At 44.5% G+C, this 12591-nt stretch overlaps 1 protein-coding gene across 1 annotated transcript in view; it reads left to right on the top strand.

Annotated features, from left to right (window-relative positions):
• LOC104516672 (latent-transforming growth factor beta-binding protein 1-like) overlaps window positions 1-10029 on the top strand; it is a 46976-nt gene extending 36947 nt beyond the window's left edge. Inside the window, exons 11-13 of the mRNA XM_010161087.1 lie at window positions 4331-4453; window positions 7905-8054; window positions 8958-10029. Coding sequence (XP_010159389.1) covers window positions 4331-4453; window positions 7905-8054; window positions 8958-9127 — 443 coding nt within the window. The 3' untranslated portion in view covers window positions 9128-10029. The remainder of the gene's footprint in view (window positions 1-4330; window positions 4454-7904; window positions 8055-8957) is intronic.
• Window positions 10030-12591: the final 2562 nt, after the last annotated feature.

Here is a 12591-nt window from a genome sequence, read left to right as displayed (position 1 = left end):
AAAGAGTGTAAACTTCAACAATTCAGACTGATGTTCACAACCTCCGGTTGGGAAGGGATGTGTATTGCATGTAATAAGTGCTTTCTTGGCTTTGTCCTTCTCTCCAGTGATTTCCTCCATGGTGAAACTGTTGCATTCTTGAATAATTTGAAGGAACCGCCTTGGTGTTGATAGCTTTGGCTCCTTTGTGTGTGTGTGTAATGGTGACAATTCTGAGCTGGAACAGAAACAAAGCTTGCTTTATGGGCAGGAGGTAGGATTGGCTGTGGTGCAGTTTCACAGTTATGTCAGGAAAAGCTTTTTGTATAATATTTTGCTTTAAATACATGAAATATGGAGTATTTTTTCTGATTAGAGAATTTAGGATTTTTAGGCCTCCAGGTACAAATAAGGTTGCCACAGGCTTGCCCAGTTACAACAACGGTAGATGCAGATTAGATGCAGATTAGATGCAGATTTGCACAGCTGCGCTTGTGCTAACAAGCACCTCAAAGCCATTCAGCCCATCCAGTTTATGTTGCCTTGTCTCAGTCAGTCTCCCTTTCATCACCGGTGACAGCTGACATCCCTGCCAGTACACGTGTGCGTCTAGCGGTCATTCCCTCGCACCCTCGTTTTACACACACGTGTATAAATGGCCGTTACATTTTTGGAAGCATACCTCAGCATCCTTTTATAACAGCTGCCCGACATTACGCAGCAGCTGCCTCAACACGTCATTGGCAGGTGATGAGAAAAAGCTTAGAAGCACGTGAAGCAATGTAGACTAAATTACATTACGAACACGAGTCTCCCTTTCCACTTGAACCACAGTTGCATTTTCCTGGATCGCAGCCAGGAGGTGAGCGAGCAGAAAAGATAAATCCATGTAGAAAAAGGGTTTATCATTGATTGTGAATTACAGAAGACTAATTGAGTTAGGTTTTGGGTTTGTTTCTTTTTTTTTAACTTTACATGAAATGTTGTTTTGAAAGTGAGCAATTAATCTCTGCGACAACTAAAATGTTTTTGCCATGTAGGGGTGGGTACACGTTCTGCCTTGCTCTCTGCCCCCTTACCACCGCCTTCATCTGGGTCTCCCACTGTCACCTCTCTAGGGCAACGTGCCGTTCTCACATTTGTGTACTTGCTCCAACTTCCTGTGCGCCCGTCACGCTTCTACCCACAGATCTTCTGGCACGTTCTTCATTTCGTTCCCTTCCCTGGAAAACTGTGACCAGTGTACAGCAGAATGACCCGAAATATACTGGGTTTATTTGAACTGTAGGAACGTCGCGTAGCAAGGGGAAGAGTTTAAACAGCCATAACCTGTTCTGTCCCCCGGAGGGGGGTTCTGAGGGGTTCATTTTTCTCAGGCACCCAAATCTCTTCTTTACCTCGCTTCAAAACACTGCTTCTCCTGATCTTTCCCAAACGTGGCCTCCCAAACACCTTTCAGTCTTTGTGCTCTCCTCTCTGCCCCCCTTTTCTTCCCTGGAAAAACCCCAGACCAGCTCAGCAAGGTGGCTCAGATAAGTTGGCATTGTTATGGGTCCTGAATTTCTGCTGTTGGTTTCTCAGGTGGCTGCTGTTCCTCCCCTTGGGTTTATCTCCTGAGCACCTAGTAACTGAGTGAACACATTCTGAAAGACAAAAGTCTGCGCTACTTGGACAACTAAACAGAACGTACACTGTTCAGAGAGTATTATGGGTAACTCCAAATCATCGCAGAATGTGTCGAAACAGTGCTATGATTTAGCTATAAGGAGGATAGATGTATGCATTCTACGGTGATTTAAGACTATTTGAATGCTCTAACAGCTTTTGTATTAAACCTCTATATACAAATCATGTAGAAATTATTAAAAAATTAGTATACTAACAAATGGTTAATTAAGCATTATAGTCCTTAAGAGGTCAATCGATTATTACAGGTATATGTGTAGCCTTGTAGAAGACCTTGACATAGTTACAACTCCTTGTAACAAATACCAAGTTTACAGTATGCTCTAAAACAGCTCTTCATCATTTTCTAGCCACTAATTTACTTATAATGAGACCTAAAAATGCAGACATCCAGAACTTGACTGGCAAAGGACCATTGTGGCAGGAAACAAGTTTCTACTGTCAACATTTCTTTATTCTTCTTTGGATAATAAACAGCTTTGCATTGGCAAACGTGCTGTATAAAATAGTCTTGCACAATCTTCAAACTACCCGACTCTCCTGCACATAAGAGCTCCAGCTCTATGGATTTTCAAATGTCCTGACTGCTTCCTTCAGAAGAAAAGCATTGTTTCCACTATCACTAAGTGCAAAATTAGCACTGAGTTATCTGAGAAGCCAGTGTCCAGGTTCTGTCCAGTCCTTTCCATCAGATTACACTCGTGGAGGAAGCAGTGACCCCTCAGACCTGCTTGCCTTGCCCCCTTGCCGTTCACTGACTGGTTTTGCGTGGTGGTCTCTTCCACGCAGGCCAGGTGAGTTGGTGTTCTGCGGTAGGGCACAGATTTCCTTTGCCAAGAACACTGGTGTGTATCGGTGAGAAAGTGCTCTGACACTTCTGCACAGCTTTTCTCTGTACGTATCAGAGCCCTGGGGCACAGTGGATGGCTCAGCACAGAATAATGAAGGAGTCAGTGTGAGTGGACAACTGGGCTGGCCCCATACGAGGATGCTGTTTGGTGTTAGATGTGAGGACGGAGGAATATGGTGGGTTTGGTTCTGTGGCAAAAAATGGCTCTTAAAACTACGCTCATTATCACAGAACCTCCGTGGGAAGCTGCGCATTAAGGGATGTAAGGGACATTTGCTGTATGCCATTTATTTTCCCATGCTGCCTTTGTTTTATGTGCCGTGGGATGTCTCTCTTGGGCAGTGTGCTTTTTCGGCTGGGAGAGGAGCAGGCTGGCTGAATGTAATTACAGTACATAACTATTTTCTCGAAGATGCACATCGGAGGGAATCACCTTGCACTTGAAGGTGGTGAGATTTACAACGATTTGTAGGTTCTCTGGGGAGTTCCTTCTGCAGGCTCAGTCTGGCACCCACGGCAGTTCTGCGATGTGCACAGACAAGCTCTGCCTGTACTGCACAGTCCTGCGCTCTCAGAGAGCCAAGCTTGTGACCGCAGAATTCAACCAGACTTTGCGAACACTCTGTCATTTTCAGTACAAAATAAAACCATTCCAGGTGGAGGAGATACTTACTACCTGTGGAAATAAAATGACAATGCTGGGCAGCGAGCAGGGCTGTGCTCTGCACTGTCTAGAGGCAGTCTGGATTTATCCGATTGTTTGCTGTCTGGGACAGTTGTGCATAGCATGAGGTTTCTGGCTCTGTAACCATCTGCAGTTCTTGGATTTTGTATCTGCTTAGGGCTTTTTTTCCTCTCTCTCTTTTGGTGGTTTTCTTTCCCGTCCTTACTCTGCCTGATTCTCAGAACACCAGGCAATCTTCACAGAAACAGATGCTAAATAGTTTGTAGCAACAATAAAGGAGCACCTGGATTGCTGTATTTTAATAACATTTTTCTATTTTCAAATAAATTGCCTTGTATATATTCTAGTAAAACAGTAATGGAAAGGGAGGTGACGCAATAAATCTAATTTAAAAAGTCAAACTCAACATCAGCATTTCAGACACGGACTCCGACACCTGAAATGAAGAGTTGCTTTGGTCTGCTTCGGCTTGTCTGGTCTAGCTGTTGGCGAGAGGCAGAAAATCAGAGTATAACCATTTCTCCTGTGCATTTCCCCTCGCCCTTTGAGGTTCACAGCCAAGGAGACTTTGAACAGCACTCATCCTTAAGCTGTGGATGGAAGATACAGTTTGCAGATGAGTGTGGGCTATTTTAGAAGGGTTTTTCTTTCTGCAGGCTGGCCGCCAGTGCCAGAGATAAGGCCCTGCTTGCTCCAGTTTTTTTCCTTTGGGCTGGCTTCTGCTGGCAGCCGCAGCGGTCTGGGATAGCCTTTGTTCCACCAGGATCAGGAGCGTAACCATAGCTGGCTCCGGAGGGATGTGCATTGGCAGTGGGATACACAGCATCCCTCTGCTCTCGGTTCCCTTGCAGGCCAGAAGAACATGACCCATAACTTTTTGTTCAGTTATTGACTCAAATCTATCCCTGGTGTTATCCCTATTATGACTTAATAATCTGTATTTGGCTCATTAACATTTAATGACATTCTTCTTGAAGCGAGAATGCTTTGTGGAAATTGCAGATTTATGGTGTTTCTAGGAAGATCAGTTTATTTCCAGCTAATAGGAACCACAGCTCACTGGGATTAATGCAACGCAGCCTGCGTTACAAGTGTGATTAGTTTTATATCCTCTTTTCTTTTCCCCTCAGAGGATTATGCCCAGCTGTGCAACATTCCTGTTCCAGGATCTCGACGGCCATATGGACAAGATGCTTTGGTTGACTTTGAGGAGCACTACACTCCAGAAACGAATCCATACTTTGTTGAAGACCGTAAGCAAGTTTCTCTGTTATGTAAAATACTTGAAATGAGGGTTGTAGCTTGGATTATTTCCCTGTAGCTGGCTTCATTCTTCTGTTTGCCTCTGAGTCATGTGGCCTATTTACGTTTCAGTTATTCCTATGACACCAGCTTTCAGTCAGGTGTTCAGCTGGAGAGCCAGCGTTGTGTAAGAGTCCACTTGGGCTCGGAATATGATACTTATATTTAATAGAGTGAAATAGTTTGTGTCAGGCATACTAAATTTGTATTTACCAACAGATTTACAGCTAAAGGTCAAAAGGATTGCCAGTTTTCCTTCTCACAAATTAATTTTCCTGGGGAGCATAGGACAGATTTCTTCGGAGTGCATTTAGTCTAAAAGGAAAAAAAAAAAAAAAATCCCTTTACGCCAGCTTTCCATGAATTTCCAGCAGAATTTACAGGGGGGAAATCGAGAGCATGCAAGTTGTTCTCGCACAACAGAGGGAACGTACAGCCCAGTATGATGATCAGAGAGTATGCCTGCCTGTAGCCTTCAGGCTAGAGGGAATGGCCTGCCAAGCACGCGTAAGGGCTCGTATGCAGCACCTCAGTTGTACCGCAGGGATATCAGGGTCCTTTATGGGTCTGGGCCAGCTCACTGTTAGGACTCGTGGGAGAGGAATGCTCACAGGTCCAGCGTCTACCTCAAAATCAGCCACCCTGTGCAGTACAGGTCCAGCATATTTCGTTACGGTTTTAGAGAGGGAAAAGTGGAGGTATCAGAAGGAACTGGTAATTTCCTGTGCTTTAGACACAGGGTCTACAAGTTGCCGCTGTGCTCTTTATCAAAGCGCTTCTCTTGTACAAGGAGTTATTTTTCAAGTAATGGCGATAGGTCAAAAGAGGGCAGGAGGATGACGGCGCTTATCAAAAGGGTGCTACGCATTTCTTGCACACATTGCACTCCATACGTTTATACAGGACTACGCAAATCAGGTTTGTGAGTTCATTTCTATTTAGCATCTAAACGACCTTCTAGCTCTACAGAGAGTTGTAAAATGTCTTATTTCTTTATATCCAGATGATTTTAATTAGACAGTACTGAGTGGTGGTGTCTAATTGAAATGCCACACAGATGATAACTACCAAATTCAAGGAAAAGCCCAGGAAGATGACTGGGTAACCAGTGTGGTAGGTAAAATACGGAGTGGGAAAGCTGCACCTTGGAAGTTACAAGCAGTAGAGAATAAATACCATGAAACTGTGGACAGTTTTGAATCCACAGATGCTTAAGAGCTCATGTCTCCCACTCCCCTCCTGTCACTGAATCAGATAGAGTGGCAAGCAAATGGTGAGAAAGCCCAAAACACACAGCTGGATGACTGTCCTGAGCAGAGACATATTCCCTGACAGATACAGTTGCCACATGTATCAGAGACTTCAGGGTCACAGTCCTGCTGCAGTCTGTACGTGGCATACAACAGCACCTCCCAGCCCTTGTCAGGGCCATGCACTTCAGTGTGGTATCTGTCACCTGGGTGCAGTTTACTGCCACAGAACCACGTACGCGTGTTGGTATTACCAACCAGGTCCCATCCAGATGTTCTGAAGCAGAACTTAGTGTGAGTGATAGTTTGGGTTTAGCTAGTTAAAATTACAATATACTGTACTTGTGAGACAGAGATGGAGAGGAAAAAATATGTATATACGCATGTACATACGTCTGTATGCACATATGCGTGCATGTACATACGCTATACGTCAAATGACACATTTTTTTATTTAACGGTATTGGGGCAGGGGAGGTGGGCGCCTTTCCCTTTCCTGGCACCGTTTTCTAAATTAGCAAAGCCCTTCACTTCAACGGACCCTCACAAACCCTCTGCAAGCTGTATGAGAGGAGTTGGGAATGTAATGAAAACTGGTCCAGTTCCTTACTACACTGTTACCACGCGCTGACAGCCTGCTCAGTATCCTCACGCTGTCACGCCGAGATGCGCGCTGTTACGCTACTGGGTTCGTGGAAAGGACGTACGCTTGTGTGCATCCTATGTGTTTTATACCTTCCTGGGATGTGGCAGATGTCAGCGAGTACTTGAGCCACATGGTGTGTCTCCAGCATTTTTTCAGCGTATGACTGACCAGCAGGATCCCTACTGGGAATGCCAGCAGCTAGAGAAAATCCAGGATAGAAGCAATGTCTGTAGTCAAAGAGAGGGGAGTAGAAATGACAGCAGAGAGCTAAAGAGAGGATGATACAGGAAGGGAGAAGCAGGATAAGAGAAAAGGGGGGCTCAAGAACCAAGAGAGGATGGACTGCCTACAAAAAGGAGAACAAGCACAGGGAAAGGGAGAAACTTGTATTCCCAGGTAGCTTTGCAAATCTACGTATCACAACTGTTGCAACATCGTTAATCAGTAAACAGGTTTTTGATAAACCAGTGATTGGTATGTGGAGTCACTATATTAATTATACATTGTGGAGCAGATGGGGAGAGGTGTCCTCCTCTGTTCCACTCCAGCTCAAACTTCCCCTCCACTTCTATGCTGTCTATTCTCAAATGTTCTCGACTTTTTCCTCAAAAGCCTTTTTGGTGTGATGGGCTGCCATCTGCAGTCCTGTTACATCACTGCTCCTCGAACAGAAAGCTAGTGAAAAAAGTTGTGAAGGACTAACAGGAGCAATTCCAGCCTAGAGAGACTCTCTGAAAATGTCCAGTAACTTTTTACATATAAATCCTGCCTTACACATGAAAGCGTAACAAAACAGCCCTGAGACAGGGAGCCCAAAAGGCATTGTACACACCAGTGAATGCAGAGGCAACTCTTTAGCTCCGACTACTCGCCATCTAGAATTATGACAAGGAGCAATTGGTAGAGTATACGTATTTGTGCTGGCACCGGTCGCTGAAGTACGAGCCAGAGGGTTGTTCACCAAAACCACAGCAGGAAAGCAGGCTCCGATTTCTCCGTGCTTGCCTTAAGGCAGTTGAGATTGATTGTTTGAATGTTTTCATCTAGAGAGATTAGAATGCATCTCTTCCCCCTGCTACACACACCTTATTTTTCCAGAATACTGCTTTATGGAACTTTGAGCCCAAATTGCACTACCACTTCTTACCTTTGTTTCCATAAAGGTTGATACACATACCAGTTCAAAGAAAAGGTGTCTTTTTGAAAACACAGATTTATCCTTTAAAAACGTACTGTCAGATTAGGCAGTTTACCAAAAGAATTGACAGGTTTTTAACAGAAATTAAAACCTGAAGAGCTCACAGTGAGGCCATTTTCACCTTCAAACATAGCACAGCACTCCTCTAGCACATGTAAAGCTCCCGATAGGGCAGATCTGCTAAAGCTGACCTGTTTTCTGCAAAGTCAAGTCACGTTCTGCGAGTGTTTCAGACTCTCACTACGCGTTCGTGTACACCGATTCAACAGCTCTGTAACTTATGTGTTTGCACATCTTTCTGCCCCCAGGTTTCCTGAACAGCTTTGAGGAGTTACAGGCAGAGGAATGTGGTATTCTGAATGGATGTGAAAACGGGCGATGTGTCAGAGTCCAGGAGGGCTACACCTGTGACTGCTTTGACGGTTACCACCTGGACATGGCCAAAATGACTTGTGTTGGTGAGGATGGCATATTGCTTCGTCGTCTTCCGTTAGTCTGTCAGTTTACGCAGTCACTTGTCCTAAGGAGGGGCCGGAACAAAGGGGTTAGAGATGATCACCTGTATTGTATTAAAGGTGCCAACTTTGCTTGATGTACTTAAAAATCTGCACCACTACTAGCCAGGACGCGCAATGACTGTGTCTTCAGTTAAAACGACAAAACGTGGGAACGGCAAGCGGCACTGAGAAGATGAAGCAAAGCAGCACCCTCAATGTAGAAGCCCAGTAGGGGCCATGTGTGGGTATTTCGGTTTAAGGTCTGTACTAACCCTGCCCAGGGTTACGCCCTGTAACCCACAGCTGAGGTCTCCCAGCTGTATCGCGATAAGCTGCCTCTGTGCCTTGTAATCTTGAGGACTTTATGGTGAACTGGCCTCCTTAGCGAGAAAAGGTGTAGCTCCTGTGTATGTCAGGCCAGTGCCACACAATACTGAGTGCAGGTATAGTTCAGTGTTCACAACTGTTTAGTTCACACCACCAACAGCTCCTGAAGTATTTGATTTTTTAAAATACAGATGTTATTCTAAGAACTTGGAGCTTCTTTCTTATAAGCCACTTTCAGTAATCAGATAAAAACCTGGGAGCAGTTATTAAATTTTTGTTTTGCAGTTTAGGCTGAATTTGGACTCGATGATCTAACAGTTTAAGGCAATTTAATACACTATTGATTTCCTGTGATAACTTCCACCTCTTCCAAACTCATCTGTTGCAGCTTTTGACCCAGCCTAATCCCACCCCATCTGAGCTGAAAGTTCTCGGGGTATTCGTAGAGCATGTTCTACTCCTGACCATGCTGGAAATCAGTGAGCTTCACCTACACACCAGAGTTAAGGACTTGTCTTTTGATGTCCCCTTTTGCAGATGTGAACGAGTGCAACGAGCTGAACAACAGGATGTCTCTCTGCAAGAACGCCAAATGCATTAACACGGAAGGTTCGTACAAGTGTTTGTGTCTCCCAGGGTACGTACCTTCAGACAAACCGAACTACTGCACACCACTGAACTCAGAACTAGACAGCGAACTGGAGTAGAGGAAAATCTCCGTATCCTAAGCCCATATACTCTGCACTGTACAAAGAAAAGGAAGAAGAGTATTTAACTCGAGAAGAGAAGGCACCGGAGTAGCAAACGTAAGGGGAGAAGAGCATTAAAATGTGTCAAAGGTGAGACGTGATGGGCTGATTGCGTGGATCAGCTTCAATGAAGTGACAGACCAAATGGACACATTACTCTGTATGAAAGAAACGATCAAGTATATAGCGTGTTCATAAGAAAAAAATCATCTTTGAAAATAAGCAAAAACAGTGCTGTTATTTTAAACAGAAGAGCTTTGATTTTGTTTTTGGTTGGTTGGGTTTTGGTTTTGTTTTGGGTTTGTTTTTTTTTTTTTTACTATTGCTTGATTAATTTGGCATTTAAATAGTGATGAAAATATTTTATATTACTACGTCATTTTTTGATTGTTCAGTTCCTTGCCTACTGTTTCTTTTCAGACCTTTTTTCTGATCAGTACAAATTCTATGATACAGATACTCTTAGGCCATTTGATAAGAACTGTTACACAGGGTAATGCTCCTCCTTCTCTGGAACATTGGTCAGTGACTTGTTTTTAATTTGCTAGTTGTCTGCCCTGTGGAGCAGGCGTCGTTTGTTTTCAAATGTTTATATACCTTGGCGAAAAGTCCTTATATTCATTTTGTATTCTGTATGGTTGTTACTGCACTTAAAGTCTTTAGAACCTTCCTTGCCAAGTTCAAAGCTGCTAGTGGACAACATTGGATTCCTTTTGTACATTAAAACAAAAGATTTTAGCTCACGTCTGTATTGTAATGTGTAAATTGAACACAAGAGAGATCTTGTATGATTACCCTAACATATTAAAGCTGTATATGAAAACTCAATAAAATTACCTTTTTTTTTTAGAAAACAGCTATTTACTAATTGCAGGCGTTTTGTTTTCTTTCATTGGCCTTTGTTACAAGCATCAACCCCTCGGGTGTTTACAGTCTAGAATTAATATGCAGTACAGTAGTTATAGGGAGGTGTTGTCTGGCTGCTTTCTCCTCCTCAAGCTGTTTTAATAAGACCAGGATCTGAATTAGTTGATGCCTGAAGTTAGGCTTCCAGAGGGAAGATTTCAAACACAGACCTACAGAAACTGTTTGACTTGGAAGCTGATTGCCGTGGAATTTTTCATCTTTCCTGGTTTAGGCATGCTTCCCATTAAATCTGCAAACACGGCTCTCAGTCTGATGGCCTGGTTTTCAGAAAATACTGACGAGAAGGGGGAGAATTTCTTTTTCTTGATGAACTGTGCCTTCCCATCAGCTCTGTTTTTCAGTGGAAGGACAGAAAGAGATAAGGGGACTGACACGTTTCACCTTTGACTTTCTCTGGAGTGAAAGAGATTGCTTTGGAAATCCTGAAACAGGTCCTTTTGGTATTTTCCACATGAAACATTTTTGCAGTGTCTTTTAGACCTGCCCTGCATTAGGAGGAAAAGGATACCATGAGACTTTAAAAAGTGGGTCAAATTGGGTCCAATTATCTGAAAATTAGATTTTTCTTTCTCATTTCACCAAAAAAATAAATACTTGTTTTGGTTCTGAATCAAATTTCTTTTCCAATATTTAGGTCAGCCACTGAAGCAAAAATATCCGAGGCTGTATTCCTTTCAGTACTGTGCGCTCAGTGGATCTCATGAAAGCAGAAGCGTCTGTCCTTCCCAGGGCCTGTCCGCTGGAATTTGACACGAGGACTAGTTGAAGATACTGTACGTTTAAGAACTGATGGTATCTTCAAATGCAAGAAAAAATGCTGAGTAAAACTAGGGGAGTGGGAGGGATCTTCAAGGTAGAGACTCTTTGCAAAGTGCCCGACTCCCCTGATTTTTCTAGAATCAAGCAGGAGAGGGACGGAAGGCCAGGTGCTCTTCAAGGTAGACTGCAAACATATATTGTCTATAATTACAAAAAAAAAAAACAAAAATAAGTTAATTCTTGCTTACCTGCTGTGGTTAAGGAAGAAGGAAGGAAGGTCTGGTCTTACTTGGGAATTCTTTAACTAATGAACTCTTATTTGTCCTGCTTAAAGTTAATCCTACGGTATTAATAAAAACCAAAGTCACAGTTCCAACCTGTCCCTGGCCTGATGAGCTCTGGTCAGCTCTCAGCTATCATGAACATTCACAGACCAGACAGTGTTCCCCCCACTCCCACCTCCGGATGGCTGCCTGCCTCCTGCTTCAGAAACCGGCTGCGTTCACCTCTGAAAGACGGCCTAGGCCCCAAAGCTGCTGCTGCAGTCAGCACCACAGCCTCAGACATTCCACATCCTTGTACTCCTTCAACCCTTCCCCAGCTTGGGAGTTAAAATGGCAGTACGAGTCTCTGCTTTTCCTGGGAGTGCCCCAGGATGACAGCTGAGGAAATAACACTCAAACTGCAGTACCCTTGGAAGTCTTCGCCTGGGGACAAACACTCTACTGAACGTGTAATTCTGAGCCGCAAGATTGGCTCCTTGCTGATTTACTGCATCTTTTTAAAACAAGAAGTTTAGAATAGCCTGGGACTTGCCATTCTCAGACCATATACGCTCCGACTCCCTTACTTGGTGTTAAAACCAACCCAAACCCAAGCTGTGCCGTGGCCAACAAAACTAAAACGAAGCCTGAATTCCCATAACCCTTCCTTGTCACCCTCTCCTCAGCAGCCTAACTCCATCCAGCTCCTTGCATCCCTGCCCCGCTCCGCAAGCACAGGCAGCACCCATCTGCAGCTGCGGGTGCCGGGGCAGGGTTACAGATGCGCACACATTGACACAACTGCTGCCAGACTAAATGTCCATGCGCTCGGCAGGGAGGCTCGTTGGGTCACATCTCTCTAGCTGTTTGTCAAACTTCACAGACCCCAGGCTGCACTGGCCTTTTTGTCTCATCTGCCTTATACACACGGTTGACATTGGTCATGGTGTTAAAAGCTACCAGTAGGCCCAGAGAGACGGCGTACACTGGCTCTGGTTCCACAGAAAACCAACCCACCAGCAAACCTCAGCCTCAGCGGCCCCTTGGCCTAGCGATTTCTGTTACCGGCAATTCATAAAGGAGGTTTGGGTGTGTCCAGCCCCCTTCCATTTCCCCTGCCCGATTCAAGAGGGCAGCAGCTGACCCAAGCCCTGAGTGAAGCTTGAAAACGTTCTTCTGGTTCAACAGACACATCCTCATCACAGCCCCACTCTTCTGTCACGCTCTACAAGCAAACCGCATGCCTCTGCCCTTTGCTTTTGCTGCTTCTTACCTCTAACGTGCCTTAAAACACACAGAGGGAGCTGAAAGCAGACCAAACAGGCTAAACTCCACTTGCACCCCAGTCCCTAGTATTCCACATTGCCTGGCTCCAGGCCTTCAGAAATGCTTTAACAAAGGAACCACAATTGAAGGAATTAGCTGAAATGCAGCCCATCTGACCTCAGCCTCTGGAGCCCACCTACTTTGCCC

The sequence above is a fragment of the Eurypyga helias genome, unplaced genomic scaffold (assembly GCF_000690775.1).
Source record: "Eurypyga helias isolate BGI_N326 unplaced genomic scaffold, ASM69077v1 scaffold26800, whole genome shotgun sequence".
Taxonomy (NCBI): domain Eukaryota; kingdom Metazoa; phylum Chordata; class Aves; order Eurypygiformes; family Eurypygidae; genus Eurypyga; species Eurypyga helias.
This window is presented reverse-complemented; position numbering and strand designations above follow the sequence as displayed.